The 15,200-nt window shown below is 41.6% G+C and overlaps 1 protein-coding gene across 3 annotated transcripts in view; it reads right to left on the minus strand.

Moving 5' to 3' along the window:
• Slc39a9 (solute carrier family 39, member 9) overlaps positions 1–15,200 on the minus strand; it is a 58,341-nt gene that overhangs the window by 30,949 nt on the left and 12,192 nt on the right. For 2 of the 3 annotated variants that reach the window (XM_013521986.1, XM_005399036.2), the window contains exon 2: positions 6,728–6,836. The exons of the other annotated variant lie outside the window; for it this stretch is intronic. In XM_013521986.1, the coding sequence (XP_013377440.1) occupies positions 6,728–6,836 (109 nt within the window). The remainder of the gene's footprint in view (positions 1–6,727; positions 6,837–15,200) is intronic. 3 annotated transcript variants of the gene reach the window in all.

Genomic DNA, 15,200 nt, shown 5'->3' on the forward strand with positions numbered 1-15,200 from the left:
AAAAAAAAACCAACAACAAAAAATATTGGCAGGGTTAAGAGGGATATTACATAATGACTAAAAAGATCAATTCACCAAGAAGGCATACCAACCCTAAATGATAGCCACCTAATAGAAGAGTTTCAATATGTGTAAAGCAAAAACTGACAGAAATGAGAGGAGAAAGAGACTAATCCAAAGCCATAATTAGAGTCTTCAATATCTCTCAATAGGAGATAACATAGGTAGAAAATCACCAGGGATACAGAAGACTGATATTACCAAATAATTTAATCCAGTTCACACTTAGATCATTCCACCAAGTAACAGAATGTACATTCTTCTCATGTGCACATGGAACATTCAACAAGGTAAACCATACTCTAGACCACTTAGAAGGATGTACAGATTTGTAAGCATTCAAATCACACGAATTCTGTACCCCAACCAAAACGAAAGTAAACCAGGTGTCAGTAACAGAAGGTGGCAGAAGACACCACTGAACATTGTGAGATCAAAGAGCACACTTCTAAATAGCATGTGTAAAAGCAGAGCCTGCAAGGAAAATTTGAAAATATTTTGAACTCCATGAAGATAAAAATATAGCACATTAATATTAAAGCAATGCTTAAAGGGAAATTTATAGCATTAAATTCTTAAAAAATTTGAAATCAGAAAGCTTCTACCTAAAAAAACTTGGAAAAGGAACTATTAAAGCCCAAGGCAAGCAAAAGGAAGACAATAATGATAAGGAAGAGCAGTCAGTGAAATAAAAACCAGAAAACTCATAGGAAAAACTTAATGAAATCAAACATTTCTTACAAAAAAATTAATAAAATTGATTAACCAAAAAAAAAAATAAAATTGATTAACATCCAGCCAGAATAATCAAGTCAAAAAGAAAAGTATGCACACCTGTAATTCTAGCACTCAGGAGGAGAGGCAGAAAGAGCATCAGGAGTTTGAGGCCATCCTGAGCTACACAGTGTGTGCGAGGCCAGCCTGGACTATACAGCAAGACCGCCTCAAAAGAAAAGAAAATCCACCCAAGGAGAGACAGAGAGAATATTATCAGTATCAGGAGATCTCATTACAATTAGAAGGACATTAAACATTAAGGAATGACTCTGAACAACTTCATGACCATAAATTCTTCAGCCTGGATTAAAAAAAAAAGAATTCTCTGAAAGATAAACTTCAAACCATATTCCAGAAATAGGTCACTGGAACAGCCCTTATACCTAGTAAAGAAATTGAATTTATAGCCAAACATCTTCCAGTATAGAAAACTCCAGATCTAGATGGTAAATTTTACCGGACATTAAGAAAAAAATACTGGTTCTTTAAGTCTCTTCCAGGATATAAGCAGGATGGGAACACTTTTTCCCAGGTGTACGTAAGAGGCTATCATTACCCTGATTAAAAACAACAACAACAATAAAACTACAAAGACACAGGTAGAAAGGAAAACCACAGGTCAATATTACGGGTTAAAAAAGACACAAAAATAACTGCCAACTTGAGTCCCACAGCATACAAAAGGACACTATATAACAACCAGGGGAGGGGCTATATGATCCCAGGGGAGGTCTAACAGACCGAAATTAGCATCTGATAAAAAATTTAATATCAAAAAAAATTTAATATCCATTATAAATTCTCTCAGTAAACTAGAAATAGAATGGAACTTCCTTAAGCCGTAAAAACCCACAGCTAACATCATACTTAAAAATTAAATACTGAATGAGAACAAGAAACACCGGCTTTTTTTTTTTTTTTGTACTGGGAATCAAACTGGGGACCTTGTGCTTGCTAGGCAGGCACTTGTGCCGCTGAGCTGACTCCCCGGCCCCCAGCTTTTATTTCTATTCAGCCTCATACTGGATATTACACTCAGTGCAACAGGGAAAGAAGCCAGCCGTGGTGGCACACACCTGTAATCCTAATACACACACACACACACACACACACACACACACACACCAGAAAGAGAATAAATAAGACAGACTGGAAAGAAAAACATTAAGCTGCCTCAATGCATAGATTATGTGATTATGCAGCAAATACCAATGAATCTACAAAAAAGCATCCCTAACTAGTAAGTGAATTTAGTAAATTTCTATAGAGTAACTACAGCTCTAGAAATCTTAAAAATTTTAAGTATCCTTTATAATTTCAATACAAGCATAAAATAAGTATAAATCTAATAAGGTATGTGCAGATCTGTATGTTGAAACTAACACCAATGGAAGAAATCAAAGACCTAAATAAATGGAGGGATAGCTTCATAGAGTACAAAATACTGTGTTTTTTTTGGTTTTGTTTCATATTTTCCTTTTCTTTTCCTTTCTTTCTTTCTTTTTGTGTGTGTGCATGTGTGTGTGTGTGTGTGTGTGTGTGTGTGTGTGTGTGTCTTTTTGAGACAGGTTCTCACTATGCAGTTCAGGCTGGCCTTGAGCTCACTTTGTAGCCCAGGCTGGTCTTGAACTCACAGAGATCCTCCTGCCTCAGCCTCCCAAGTACTGGGATTACAAGCACACACCACCACACTTGGCCAAACATACCATATTTTAAAAATATCAATTCTCTCCTAAGTTAACAGATTCAACTCAGTCAGAATCCCAGCGTGATTTTTTTTTTTTTGGTAGACTTTGACAAACTGACTAACGTTTTTATGGAAAGGCAAAAGATTTTATGGAAAGCCAAAACAAATTTGAACAATAAGAACAAGTTAGAAAGACTCACTACTACCTGATTTCAAGATTTGCTGTTAGCTGCAGTCATCAAGATAATGTAGTGTTGGTAAAGGACAAACTTACAGATCAACAAAATAGAATACAAAATCCAAAAACAGATCAACAGGAATATGGTCAATGGATTTTTCAAAAAGGTGTGAAGCAATTTAATAGAAAAAAGGGGATCTTTTCAACAGATCATTTTGGAACTACTGAACATCGATCCATATGCAAAAAAACAAAAAACAAAAAAACATATAGTGTTCAAAATTATATCATAGTAGGCCACAGAGCTAAATATAACCTATAATTGTAGGAGAAAATTCTTTGTGAATTTGGGTGTACCATACAGTTTAGATAAAACATCAAAAGCATAATTTGCCAATGAGAAAACTGACAAACTGAACTTCATCAGAATTAAAAACTACTTTGTGAAAGACACTGTTAAGATAAAAAACAGAAGCCGGGCAGTGGTGCACACTTGTAATCCCAGCACTTGGGAGGCTGAGGCAAGAGGACTGGCACGAGTTCAAGGCCATCCTGGGCTACGTAGTGAGACCCTGTCTCAAAACAAAGGAGAAAATTTTTCAGATCACATATCTGGTAACTACTAAAGCTCAACAAGAAAACCCAATTTTTAAAATAGGCAAAAGATTCTGTATCACTAACAAAGATACAACAAATGCAAGTAAGCACACAAAAAAATGTTCAACATAGGTAGTCATAAGGTAAAAGTAAATTAAAATCAAATTGAGATACCACTGCCCTCCTATTAGGCTGAAATAAAAACCAAAAAAGAATAACACTAAATGCAGAATGATACTGCCACTGGAAAAGTGTCTGTCTACCTCTTAGGAAGTTAAACATATACTTTCCATATGACAGAGCAATCCCACTAAGTATTCATGCAAGAGAAGTAAAACTCATTCATATAAGAACCTGCACCTAAGTGTCCATAGTAACTCCACTCAGAATCACCGAAACTGGAGACGACCCACGTCTTCCAACTGGCAAAGGAGCAAACAAACGTGGTTCATCCAGACAACGAAATGCTACTCAGAAATAAAAAGGCACAAGCTACCGATACAAAGAATAGTATGGTGACCTTCACATACATTCTGCTAAGTACTGAAAGGCTCCACGGTCCCATTCACATGACATTCTGGAAAGGCAAAACTGTAACAGTGGAGAAGAGGTTTGGTTGCCAGGGCTTGGAAGTGAAGGAAAGATCCTTTTGTCACAACTATGAAAGAACAGCGTGAGGGAATACGTGTGTGTGTGTGTGTGTGTGTGTCAGCTGAACTGAGTAAGCTGCTGGGTGTGGTAAGCTGCTGGGTGTGGGAGGCCCACCTGGGGATTGTTGCTGGCAGCATACAAGGCACAACCGGAGAAGAGAGGCTGCTGGGAGCTGAATTAGGCTGTTGGGAGCTGGTGGAAGCTGTAAGAGGCTGTTCGTTGTTTTGGAGGAGCTTCTCATGCTGGCTTTCCTGATGAACTCGGCTGTTTTCATCCTCCGGGGAGCTCGGGACCTTGCTGGTACTGGGAATGGCTTTGGTTCGTTTTGGGGGAGCTCCGGTCTTCACTGAGCATCGCTTCCTGGCTCTGGAGGGGAAGACGGTGCACTGCCAGCCTCCTGGAGAAGCTTGTCATGTTGGCTTTCCTGATCATCAGAGGAGCTCGGGACCTCTCTGTCACTGCGGACAGCTGTGGTACTTTTCAGGGAAGCTCTGGTCCTTACTTTGAGTGTTGCGTCCTGGCTCCAGTGCAGATCCCTCAGCCTGCTGGCACAGATCCTTCACCCCGCTGGCACAGGCTTCCTAGCTTCCACCACTGACCTTTGGGCCTTCCCAGCGCAGATCCGGGAAATAGACCTGCATGAGATATTGTTATGGGCGCTGGTCCTCCAGTTGGACTCATGGGAGACAATCATGAGCTCTAGGCCTTCAGCTGGACTCATGCAGGACACTGCCATGGGATCCAGGTCCTCAGCTAGATTCCTTGGTCTTAGTGTGTGGACAGATTTCCTGCACTCTCTTGTACATCATTCTTTGGGTGACTATTATAAATAATGTTATAAAATATGTGTCCTGTATTGTATTGTTTACCTTGCAAATAAGCCCCAAACCAACACATTCAATAGTAGAGCACCCTGGGCTCAATCTCCAATCCAAACAAACAAACATGAAATGATAGCTTAGAACTGCAAGCTAATCTATCATGAAAGGTGAAATACTAATATGCTTATTTTTAGACAAGCAGGTTTATTAAGAACTTCATAATCTGTTGTCAAATGAATCCACAAAATTATTTTGGGCCAAAACTCAGGAAAACGAAAAAGAATGGAATGCATCCTGATACACAGTAGCTAATCTGAACCTCAGAACTATACCCAGAATGTGGTACATGAATCATACTCCATATTAACCCACACACACTTCAAATTATACCTGAAGCTAAACTTGTCTAATAAGAAGCACAGACATCTTGTTAAAAATACATATTGTCAGGTTCCGTCCTTGTAGACTCTGACTCCGTAGTCTAGGTTAGAGGCCAAGAAACTTTGTTTGTAAAAGGCACCGCCCCCAAGGAATTTTCACTATCCGACAAGTGTGGAAAATAACTGCCACCCTTAATCCTTCCTCAGTTTCAAAGCCAAGTGAAAACATTTTGAATTGTCTATTCAAGCATGTTTTAAATCTTTTCTTTTTGTTTTTTTTTCAGGTACCGGGAATTGAACTCACGACATTGCGCTTGCCAGGCAGGCGCTGTGCCGCTGAGCTAGATCCCCAGCCTCAAGCTAGACCCCAGCCCCTGTTTTAAATATTTTCAAGGACACAAGGATAGTGATTTCTACAGTAGAATAATCACATCCCAGAAAAATTCAAGCGGATCCACAGGAATATGAGAACAAATACTGATCTCCGATATAAATCTCAGCCTTCAGTTTTTCTGTTTTAGGAGGGCGTCTTGTAACATACACAGCGAGGGCTAAGAATAGAGCTCAGTGGCACGAGCACCTGCCTGGCAAGTGCAAGGTCCTGAGTACGATTCCTGGGACCATAAAAAAGACAGGATTTATTTAAAAAAAAACAAAACCATACATAGTCAATCAGTGCAATAGTGATATAAATCATTTTTCTCCATGGTAGGGTGTATGACCAGAAAAAGGAGAAACTACTGCGTCAGGGCTCCTGACTTACAATCGCTTCTTCTAACGCTAACCAATTCTTGGTCCCCATCCACATGTAACATCTGCCACTGCTGCGCCCACAAAATACCACTGTGCCCACTTTCATACTCCAGGAATAAGAGCACCATCACTGTGGATAAAGAATGTGCTTCTTTTCCTTTACCAAGGTCGCAAGAAATCTGTAAGGTGCCTGCCCTTCATATTGTTCTGAAAGCCTAGCAGACACTGGCCTTTGAGGAAACGGCTCCCTGACTTAACAGCTGTGGCTTCAGTCCCTCACAGGTAACTAACTGTACGGTTTCATGATACTCAGTAACCGGCTTTGCTAAGTCACACATGTGAATCGAGCACACTTTCAAGTTGACGTGAAATCACTGAGGTGGTGAGTGAGCCCAGCTGGCCGCCGAGCACTTACCCTCTCACAGGTGCTGTCCTGTCCAGCAGTGTAAGAGTCAGGGAAGGCCTCTTTAGTCTTGTAATTGTTCTCGCCAACTGGCTCCTCACCAATTATTTACAAAGACTACTGCAAAGGGTCCCTAGTCCAAATGTGCACATTTATATATTCTTAGTCAAAAAACACGAAAGCTACGACCTCTACCATGTGGGATGTGGGGGGTTAAGTGGGCATTAAAAGAGAACTGCTATACTTAAGATGACAGGAACTTACTTGTTATTACAGATAAGTAGTAAGTGGTGTGGGTACTCAGTTCCCAAACTGCTAAGGACGCGCTCAGTGTCAAAAGTGTCAGAGACAATACCAGGAAAGCTACGTTTGCCCGACAACCCTCCAGTAAGGTATTCAAGAAACGCTCTTCTCTCTCACCCTCCAGAATATCTTCATAAAGTGCATGTACTCCCTCAGGCACGATGACCGCCAGCGCAGTGCCACAGAGCAGGCCAGCGCCCAAAACAGTCACCAGCTTCAGGCGCTCCTGGAAAGAAAACAAAACAAGCACTGAAAAGGCTGATTAATGAACAGCGAGCAGTGTCTGACGGGCCTATGACCAAGACAGTGAGGTCCGTATCTGTACTCAACAGCCGCCACGGCTAGCAAACACAAAAACGGCCAGCATCGTGAATAATGAACACCACATTTTAAAAAGCTGAGTAGCTGGGCTCAGGGCAGCACGCCTGTAGTGCCAGCTACTCACGAAGCTGAGGCAGAGTCTCCTTGAGCTCAGGGGTTCGAGGACAGCCTGGGCAACGCAGAAAGATCAAAGATTGTAATTTAAAAAAAGCAGCAGATTGGCAAGACTGGAGGAAAATGTGTCCTATCCATGAAAGGGAGACATGAATACACCTGCCCAACACCAGAAGGAACAGCTGACACCCCCACACCCCACCCCGTGCTGGCGGACCTAGGGCGTGCGTGCTGCAGCTCGCTTTTGTTATCACTGAGGACTCTACAGCGTTCAGCAGGGGCTGGGGACGTGGCTCAGTGGTAGAGTTCTCGCCTTGCACACCGAAGGCCCTGGGTTCGATCCCCAGCACCACAAAAACAAACAAACAATAAAATGTTCCGCATCCCCGAACTATCTGGACCACTATTTGGTGATTTAGACTTAAAGCCTCAAAATCGTAACTCCTTGCTCATGCTCTCTCCTCCCCTCTCTTCCCCTCGACCGTCTCCTACAGCCGCCCCGCCCCCAAAAGAAATTATGCGACTGAGAAATTTCAATTCTACAAATGCATCTTCAAGAATTTAGCAAAAATGACCACAGAATTTATGAAGCGTGCCAAGCTTAAGATAGCCTAAATGTTTAAGAAAAAAAAATAGCTAAATAAACTATAACACTTCACCACAGTACCATAGCACGCAGCCATGAAAACTTATGTACATTTTAATGCGTATTCATGGATACAGGAAGGCATGATGTACTGATATAAGCAAAAAGCTGGTGGCAAACAGTATGTATTAATAATGTAATATTTATAAAGAAGTACACATAAGAATAGAACATTAAACACAAATGTTTTACTTTATACTTTATAAACATAATATGCAATATATAATATATAATTTATGAAACATGTATAATTTATCTACAATGAGCATGTATTATTCATAGTATTAAAATGTACTTAAATCTCAATATGAAAACTGTTGTATGGCTTTAATCCCACCTAATCCCAATTGTGTTTTTATCTTGTGTTCTTTCAGAGACTGCCTCCTGTCAAACAAAGTTTGGGTTTTAAAGTTCCTGGAAGCAACACTGTACTCTAACATGGCTTCCTGGGATCTTAGAATTATGTAAGATGACCTTAAAAAGTACAGTGGGGATGATGGTATATAGCTGAGTTGGGGAACCACATTTAGCATGCATGAGGCCCTGGTTTAGCCCCACCTCACAAAACTACAAGGGTATAATTATATGCATTGCTTCTAAAAATACGAAAAATATAAAAAAAAAGTTTCATTCTTCCATTTCAGTTTCCTTGATGCTGGCAAAATAACAGGAGCTATATTATACCTGATACTGTACTGAACTCCCGACTGTGATGGTGGGGCCCAATCGGCCTCCATAAATACCGTCTGTATGAGAAACGATTGAAACTTTATGCCCTCCTTGTTTAGGGGCAGAGGTGAGGGCAGTGGTAGAGACCTACACCTCACCGTGTCTAACGGAAAACAGGAAACTGCGGCGGCAGTGTCAACACTGCCTATGGCAGAGTGGAATCCCCCTTCCTAGCACACAGCCCGAACGCCGCCCTCCCAGTCAAGCTGCCCTTAGCCACCGCGACACCGAGTGTCCGAATGAGGCTGGTGGCCGCACTGGCTGAGGAGACAGAGCTGAACCCGTGGTCGATCAGTTAACAACTCAGTAGTTCAACCTTCTTCTGTAAAATCAGCATTTCCACCCGAGGCAATGTAGGAAAGTGACTGACGCATTTTGGAAGGCAAACAGCAAATGTTGCTCCATCAGTATTAAATGCAATTCTTTGTCTTTTCTAAGTTACTAAATTCCCCCAAAACACTGCTGATCCACAGGGTTCATGTGAGACAAACTGTCAGAGCAGGAACATAAGCAAGACGCAAAAAGTCCTGTAGAGGTGACATGGCAACCCCTTCCCTCACTCTCCTAAGCAATTCGTAGAAGTTACCTTTTAAAAAAATTCATGAATGTAAAGTATCATTCCTAAAAAAGTATAGAAGCCAAGGTAAAACTAAGCTTGACTAGGCATACCATTTCCTTTTGGGGAATTGGTTTCTTAATGTCACGATTTTAATTAATGCACAAACTGCTAAGGAAAACTGCCCGGTCAGCGTTTTGACTCTGCAGTACCCAGGAAACAGGTATGAGACTCCGCGTGGCAAATGAAGGGAAGGCGGGAAGTGAGGAGAGAGATGCACCAAAAACAGTAAGAGCTGACTGCTTTCAGAACGACTGAGGTGGTAGCTCGCATCATGCACAAAAACTAATTGTTGACGCGTTATACCCCTAAATAAGATGTAAAACTCAAAAGCTACTGGAAGAAAACTAAGAGATATCTGCAGTTTTAAGATTGGCAAAGATTTCTCAGCAAGGATACGAAAAAAAAAACCACAAAAGAAAAAATTCAACATCAAATGTAAAATGTTTGCTCACTCATTAAGAAAATAGAGAAGGTACACTGTGGAAGAAAACTATTTATATGTGCCTGTATACCTATGTACATGTATATACCTATATATAGATATAGACATACACACACATACAAAAGTATGCACACACACACATATATACACACACACACATACATGTACACACAAAGACACACACGTCTGTGGTGAATGTTGTGGTGACGCTGCCCACTTTGGTGCCCTGCAGGTGGGAGACCCTGTTCCCTGGGCTGCTGCTAGGGGGGCTGTCTACTGAGGGCTCACCGCCCAGACCCTCCGAGGAGCTGACACGGCCCAAGGCAAGTGACTAACCTGAGGGTACCGCTTCCCTCAGGCGGTCAGCAGGGGTAACTAACCCCCCAGGGCTGTGCGGAAGGGGGAATGAAGCCTGTCCCCTCCCTGCCTCGAAATTCAGGATATGTGCAGGCCATTCAGCTTCAGCACCTGCTGGAAGGTGAGCTGGGGTCTCTAAACCCGCTTTCCCATCTGCTTTCCTCCTGCCCATTCTCTCCCAGGGGCTGTTCCCAGGAGCACGCCCCCACGCAGGCTCTCCTCAGAGTGGGTTCTGTGGGGAACCCAAGCTCAGGCACTGACAGAGGACCTGGGTTTGAACTATAAAGAACTTCTACCACTCAGTAACAAGAGACAAAAAGCCCAATAAAATATGGGTAAAGCACTAAACAGGCACCTCATGAAAGATATGAGAGTAGCCAGTAAACCCATGAAAAGGTGCCTAACAACACTCAGTCAAAAGAGAAGATGCAAATCTAAACGATGTGAGGCACTTTTTCACACCCACTTAAAATGGCCGAAGTTAGAAAATTTGACAACACTAATGACAAGGATACAGAGTAAGGGGAACTTTTACATGCTACCGACAGGATAAAATGCTGCAACTACTCTGGAAAACTGGCAGTCTCTCATTATTCATAGAGACGTTATCAATAATGGTCACAATCTTTATTATTATTATTGTATCATTATTACTTTAGAGATGCAGTCTTGCTACTGTGGTCCAGGCTGGCCTTGAACTTGTGATCCTCTTGCCTCAGCTTCCCAAGCACTGAGATCACTGGTGTGCACCACGACACCTGGCAATAATCACAATGTGGATCATATGTCCATCATTATAAAACAGTGGGTAAGCTGGACGTGGTGGCACACGCCTGTAAGCCTGTAATCCCAGCACTCAGGAGGCTGAGGCAGGAGGATCGTTGTGAGTTTGGGAGCAGCCTGGGCTACAAAGTGAGCTCAAAGCCAGCCTGAACTGCATAATGAGACCCTGTCTCAAAAAAAAAAAAAGATAAACAAACTGTGATATTCTTAAACAATAAATCCTCTTTCAGCAATAAAAAGGCATAACTATTGCTATTTACAACAACATGAATGAGTATCAAAAACATTTTCCTGATGTTTGAGTGAAAGACGCCTTGCATAAAACAAGTATATACACGCTCTTAGTCTATTTACATGAAAATGAAAAACAGGCCAAAGCGAAGTACTACAAATCAGGGAAGCGGTGCCCTGTGTGAGAAAACAGAGAGCATTACCAGGCCGCTGGGGGCAGCCAGAGCACTGCGCAAGGACCCAGGAGTGTGAACACCGCTGGCTGCACCGTGTAGTTATGACACGAAGCCGCTATTTCAAGTGGGAGGGGCCAGATCACTTTTTCAGGTGATGAAAATTCCCTAAATCTTGAGTGGTATGTGAATTACATTTGTATGTATTTCCTAAAAGTGACCAAATTATACTAGGATCTGTATCTTTCACTCCTTTATAAAAATTTTTTTCACTGGGGATTGAATTTAGGGCCTTCACACTGAATTACATCCTTTGTCTTCTTCTAATTTGTTTTGAGACAGGGTCTTGCCAACACTTTCAATTGCTCAGGCTGGGCTTGAACTTGCTATCCTCCTGCCTCAGCCTCCTAGTGCTGGAATTACAGGTGTGTGTTCTCATTTATCTTTTTAAACATGACCTGAGTAGTAACTTACTTACCCAGGGGCTCCAAAAGGACTCATTTTAGAACTAACTATTTAACAAAGTTTCTTTATGGTAGTTCTTTGAAACCAAGGTCAGAGATCTTTATAGAAATCTAAAAGACACTTCCAATAATTTTCCTTAAGCTATCTCATTCATCACTGAGATATTCCTTAAAAATAATTCACCACATTTTTATGTCAACTACTGTATGTATGGGGATCGGGCATGATGGCACACATTTGCAATCCCAGCTACTGAGGAAAATCAAAAATGTGAGGCAAGCCTGGGCGAGTTAGCAAGACCGTATCTGAAAAAATAAAGCGAAAAAGATTATTGTGGCCTTGTGTTCAAGCCCTAGTACTACACACACACAAAGTAAATTTTTAAAAAGTAAAATAATTCTCCAAAAATGCTGCCTTTTTTTAATAATTCAAAATAATCTAATATTTCAGATATTCTTGTTTCCAAGGTGAAATTACCCATAATTCTGCTCACTTATTTATATGGATCAAATTCCTGATATTGTGTTCTGCAGTAGAAATTTTATAACAATTCCCCAAAGGTCCTAGCAAGACAGAAAAGAGCTGAGTCTCTGTGCAGCCAATGCCATTATCAAAAAAAGATCACATAAAACCCTGAAAGCTCACGGCTAGGACATGACATCCTTACGTTAATCATGGGTGAACAATTAATTACATTCTCTCTATTGAAGGAATATGAGCAGAAGCTTGTTCACATTTTTGTAAGACATAGTAAAGGTTTTTAACCTTTAGACCAAGACACATGCTTTAAAAAGGAAAGTAGCCTGGTACAAAGGTTCATGCCTGTAATCTCAGTTATAAGGGAGGCGGAAGCGGGAGGTTTGCAAGCTTGAGGCCAGCCTGGGCAACTTAGTGAAACTCTGTCTCAAAGTAAAATAAAGACAAGAGGCTGAGGATGGTGTTTTCCTAGTATGTATGAGGCCATGAGTTGAATCTTCAGTACCTCAAATAAATAAATAAATAAACAAATAGGAAAACTAGTCATCAAAGTTATCATAAAATCCAAGTTTAAGAACTGGAATAAGGCCAGGGTGGTGGCGCCGACCTGTAACCCCAGCACTTGGGAGGCTGAGGAGGACCGCCACAAGTTTGAGGCCTAGCCTGGACTACACAGTGAGACCCTGTCTCAAAAACCGGAATAATGATCCTTTCTCAATATGGAGGTGGAGAACCAAAAGCCAAAGATGAGAAGCAATTGCTCAGGACCACACGGTGAGGCTCGCTGATCGCAGAGGGCAGGGAGGTTGATCAGGGAGGCACGCTACTCTGCAGCCCTGCATAGCCGCTCCGAGACACTGCGTGTGCCGCAATCCGTTACACACAACCTGCCTCTGGGGGAAAGGTAGCATTCACCACCTCTTACACAGTGTGGATCAGCAAACTCCCTCAGCAGCACCAGGAGGAGAACCGAAACCATAACTAGCTACAATTGTTCTCTACCGACAGTTTCTAAAGGTACATGACAAAGTAAGAAAAAGACAGTACAACGAGCGCTTCACAAAGTCTTATTTCTTCAATGTAAGGGGCTATTTTTTGTGCTGAAATTCTTACTTTTTGTTGTTTAAAAAAAAGTAACAGTGACAGTAGTTTCTGTTTTTTGTTTTCTGGTGTCCTTACTGGGCAAAATTAAAAGCAAGAAACCCTGAAATTCTCCCCAATTTCAAGAATATTACTGACCAGTGAAACTAAAACCCCAGAAAACTGTGACCCAAGTACAAGCATGGGATTATGTGAATATCACTGCGAAAAATTCAAACAAAGAATGTGAGTCTGCAGGAAGAGATCCGCAAGGCAAACCTGAGTGAAACATCTAGCTTTGTAATTTTTCCTTAGAAGAAAGGCAGTGTGAAGTATATTACGTTTTTAGTTCTGTTTGAAATCAAATAAAGTACATTAATTAACCAAATGAAGTTAAACATCCACCGAACGCTATGTCTATTATTTAATTCCTTTCCCTCCGAACTGTAAGTTCTACCAGGACAGGGCAATTTAGGGATTAGTCTGTAGGATGGTATCTAGCACATCGAAGTTTCTCCTAAATACTTACTGAAAGAAGGAATGAAATGCACGGCACCATGCAAGGCCTGCAGACCTAGTAGCTGCCGCTTTACAGGCTCTGATATAAACAAACTCACTAATACAATGGAATAGGCTCTGATATAAACAAACTCACTAATACAATGGAATCTTTCTGTTGTTTCAAAGACAAGGTCTTACCCTGTACCCTAGCCTGACCTCCTCAAATTCATCCTGCCTCAGTCTCCCAAGTGCTGAGATCACAGACGTACGTCAGAATTTGTGACATGGCTCGAGGTACATTTAATAAAGAACCATAACGGAATGCTGTCACAGTAAATGGGAAGCCATGCTGTCATTTGTCTCACTAATGTATCTTCAATGAAATCTTTGTTTGTTTGTTTTGTTTTGTTTTCATTTTTCTTCCAGTACCAGGAATCGAACTCACGACCTTGCGCTTGCCAGGCAGGCACTTTGCCGCTGAGCTAAATCCTCAGCCCCTTCAATGAAATCTTTTCCCAAGGAGCCCAAACCTTGTACCGTCATTGTTTCAGTCTACAGCAAAGCAATACAAAGACCGCCCTACAAAACTTTTATCAGCTTGATGAATGTCTACAAGCCTTTTGATGGTGACCGACATGGCAGAGATGACACTTGAAAAGAAGAACCAGCAGTCAAAACTAAGCTTCACTGCCGTGGGCTACAGTTTCAATTTCTGTTAGACTCACTCCGGTTTGTGTCCAGCTGGGAAGTCGGTGCCATGTTATTTATACAGCTGTATTCCTTCACACAACCTCACAACTCGGGGCTCAACCTCGAATTGTGTTTATCAGTGCCAGCAAGATGCTGACAGGTTCTCTCCTTTTGTCTATGGTAAATCACTAACGTTAAATTTAAATGAAAAAGTATAAATTACAAGCGTAGTTCAAGATGAAAAGAGAGTTCCCAAAGCAATAGTTTCTGTCAGGACAGTGAAGTATTTCCTCGAGAGAGGCAGGAACTGCGCAACGCCGCTGGCTTTATGTTATCTCATTAGAACTTCACAGCCACAGCCTGACGGAGGCAAAGGACCAGCCAGCTGCATTAATTAAAACAACAGCTGTCCTCAGCGCCATTAACTATCAGTGCAAAGCTTTGAAGTCACTTTAATTTTCTTGGCAGCCACCAAGTTTTGCTTTTCCTGTTCATAGAAACAGTCAATGAATTATTTGGTTTAACTGAATACAGCCAGCAATCTAAAAAGCTTTTGATACTGGAAATAACGTATGTCAGCCCTTGTACTCCAGCCCATTTTAGAACTCAAAGCTTCAGCTCCAGGTTCCTTAAAAATCAAAGGTCCACCTCCTATTTCAAGACTGATTCCTTGAAAGATCCAGGCACTGAAGAGGTTCAAGCAACAGAAGATTTCTCCACATTCTTCAAACCTGCTTCAAGAAGGAAATACTTCCTAACACTGTTAGACACTATATTATCTGCTACTAATAAGTAAGAAGGAAAACTCAGATCCAAATCCCGTTCTTTAAATTCTTATAAATGAAACTATACAGCTGGGCATGGTGGTGCACACGTGTAATCCCAGCACTCGGGAGGCTGAGGCAGGAGGATTGCTGTGAGTTCAAGACCTGCCTGGGCTACAAAGTGAACTCAAGGCCAGC

This window comes from Chinchilla lanigera, unplaced genomic scaffold, assembly GCF_000276665.1.
Source record: "Chinchilla lanigera isolate Chin_1 unplaced genomic scaffold, ChiLan1.0 scaffold00065, whole genome shotgun sequence".
NCBI classification, from domain to species: domain Eukaryota; kingdom Metazoa; phylum Chordata; class Mammalia; order Rodentia; family Chinchillidae; genus Chinchilla; species Chinchilla lanigera.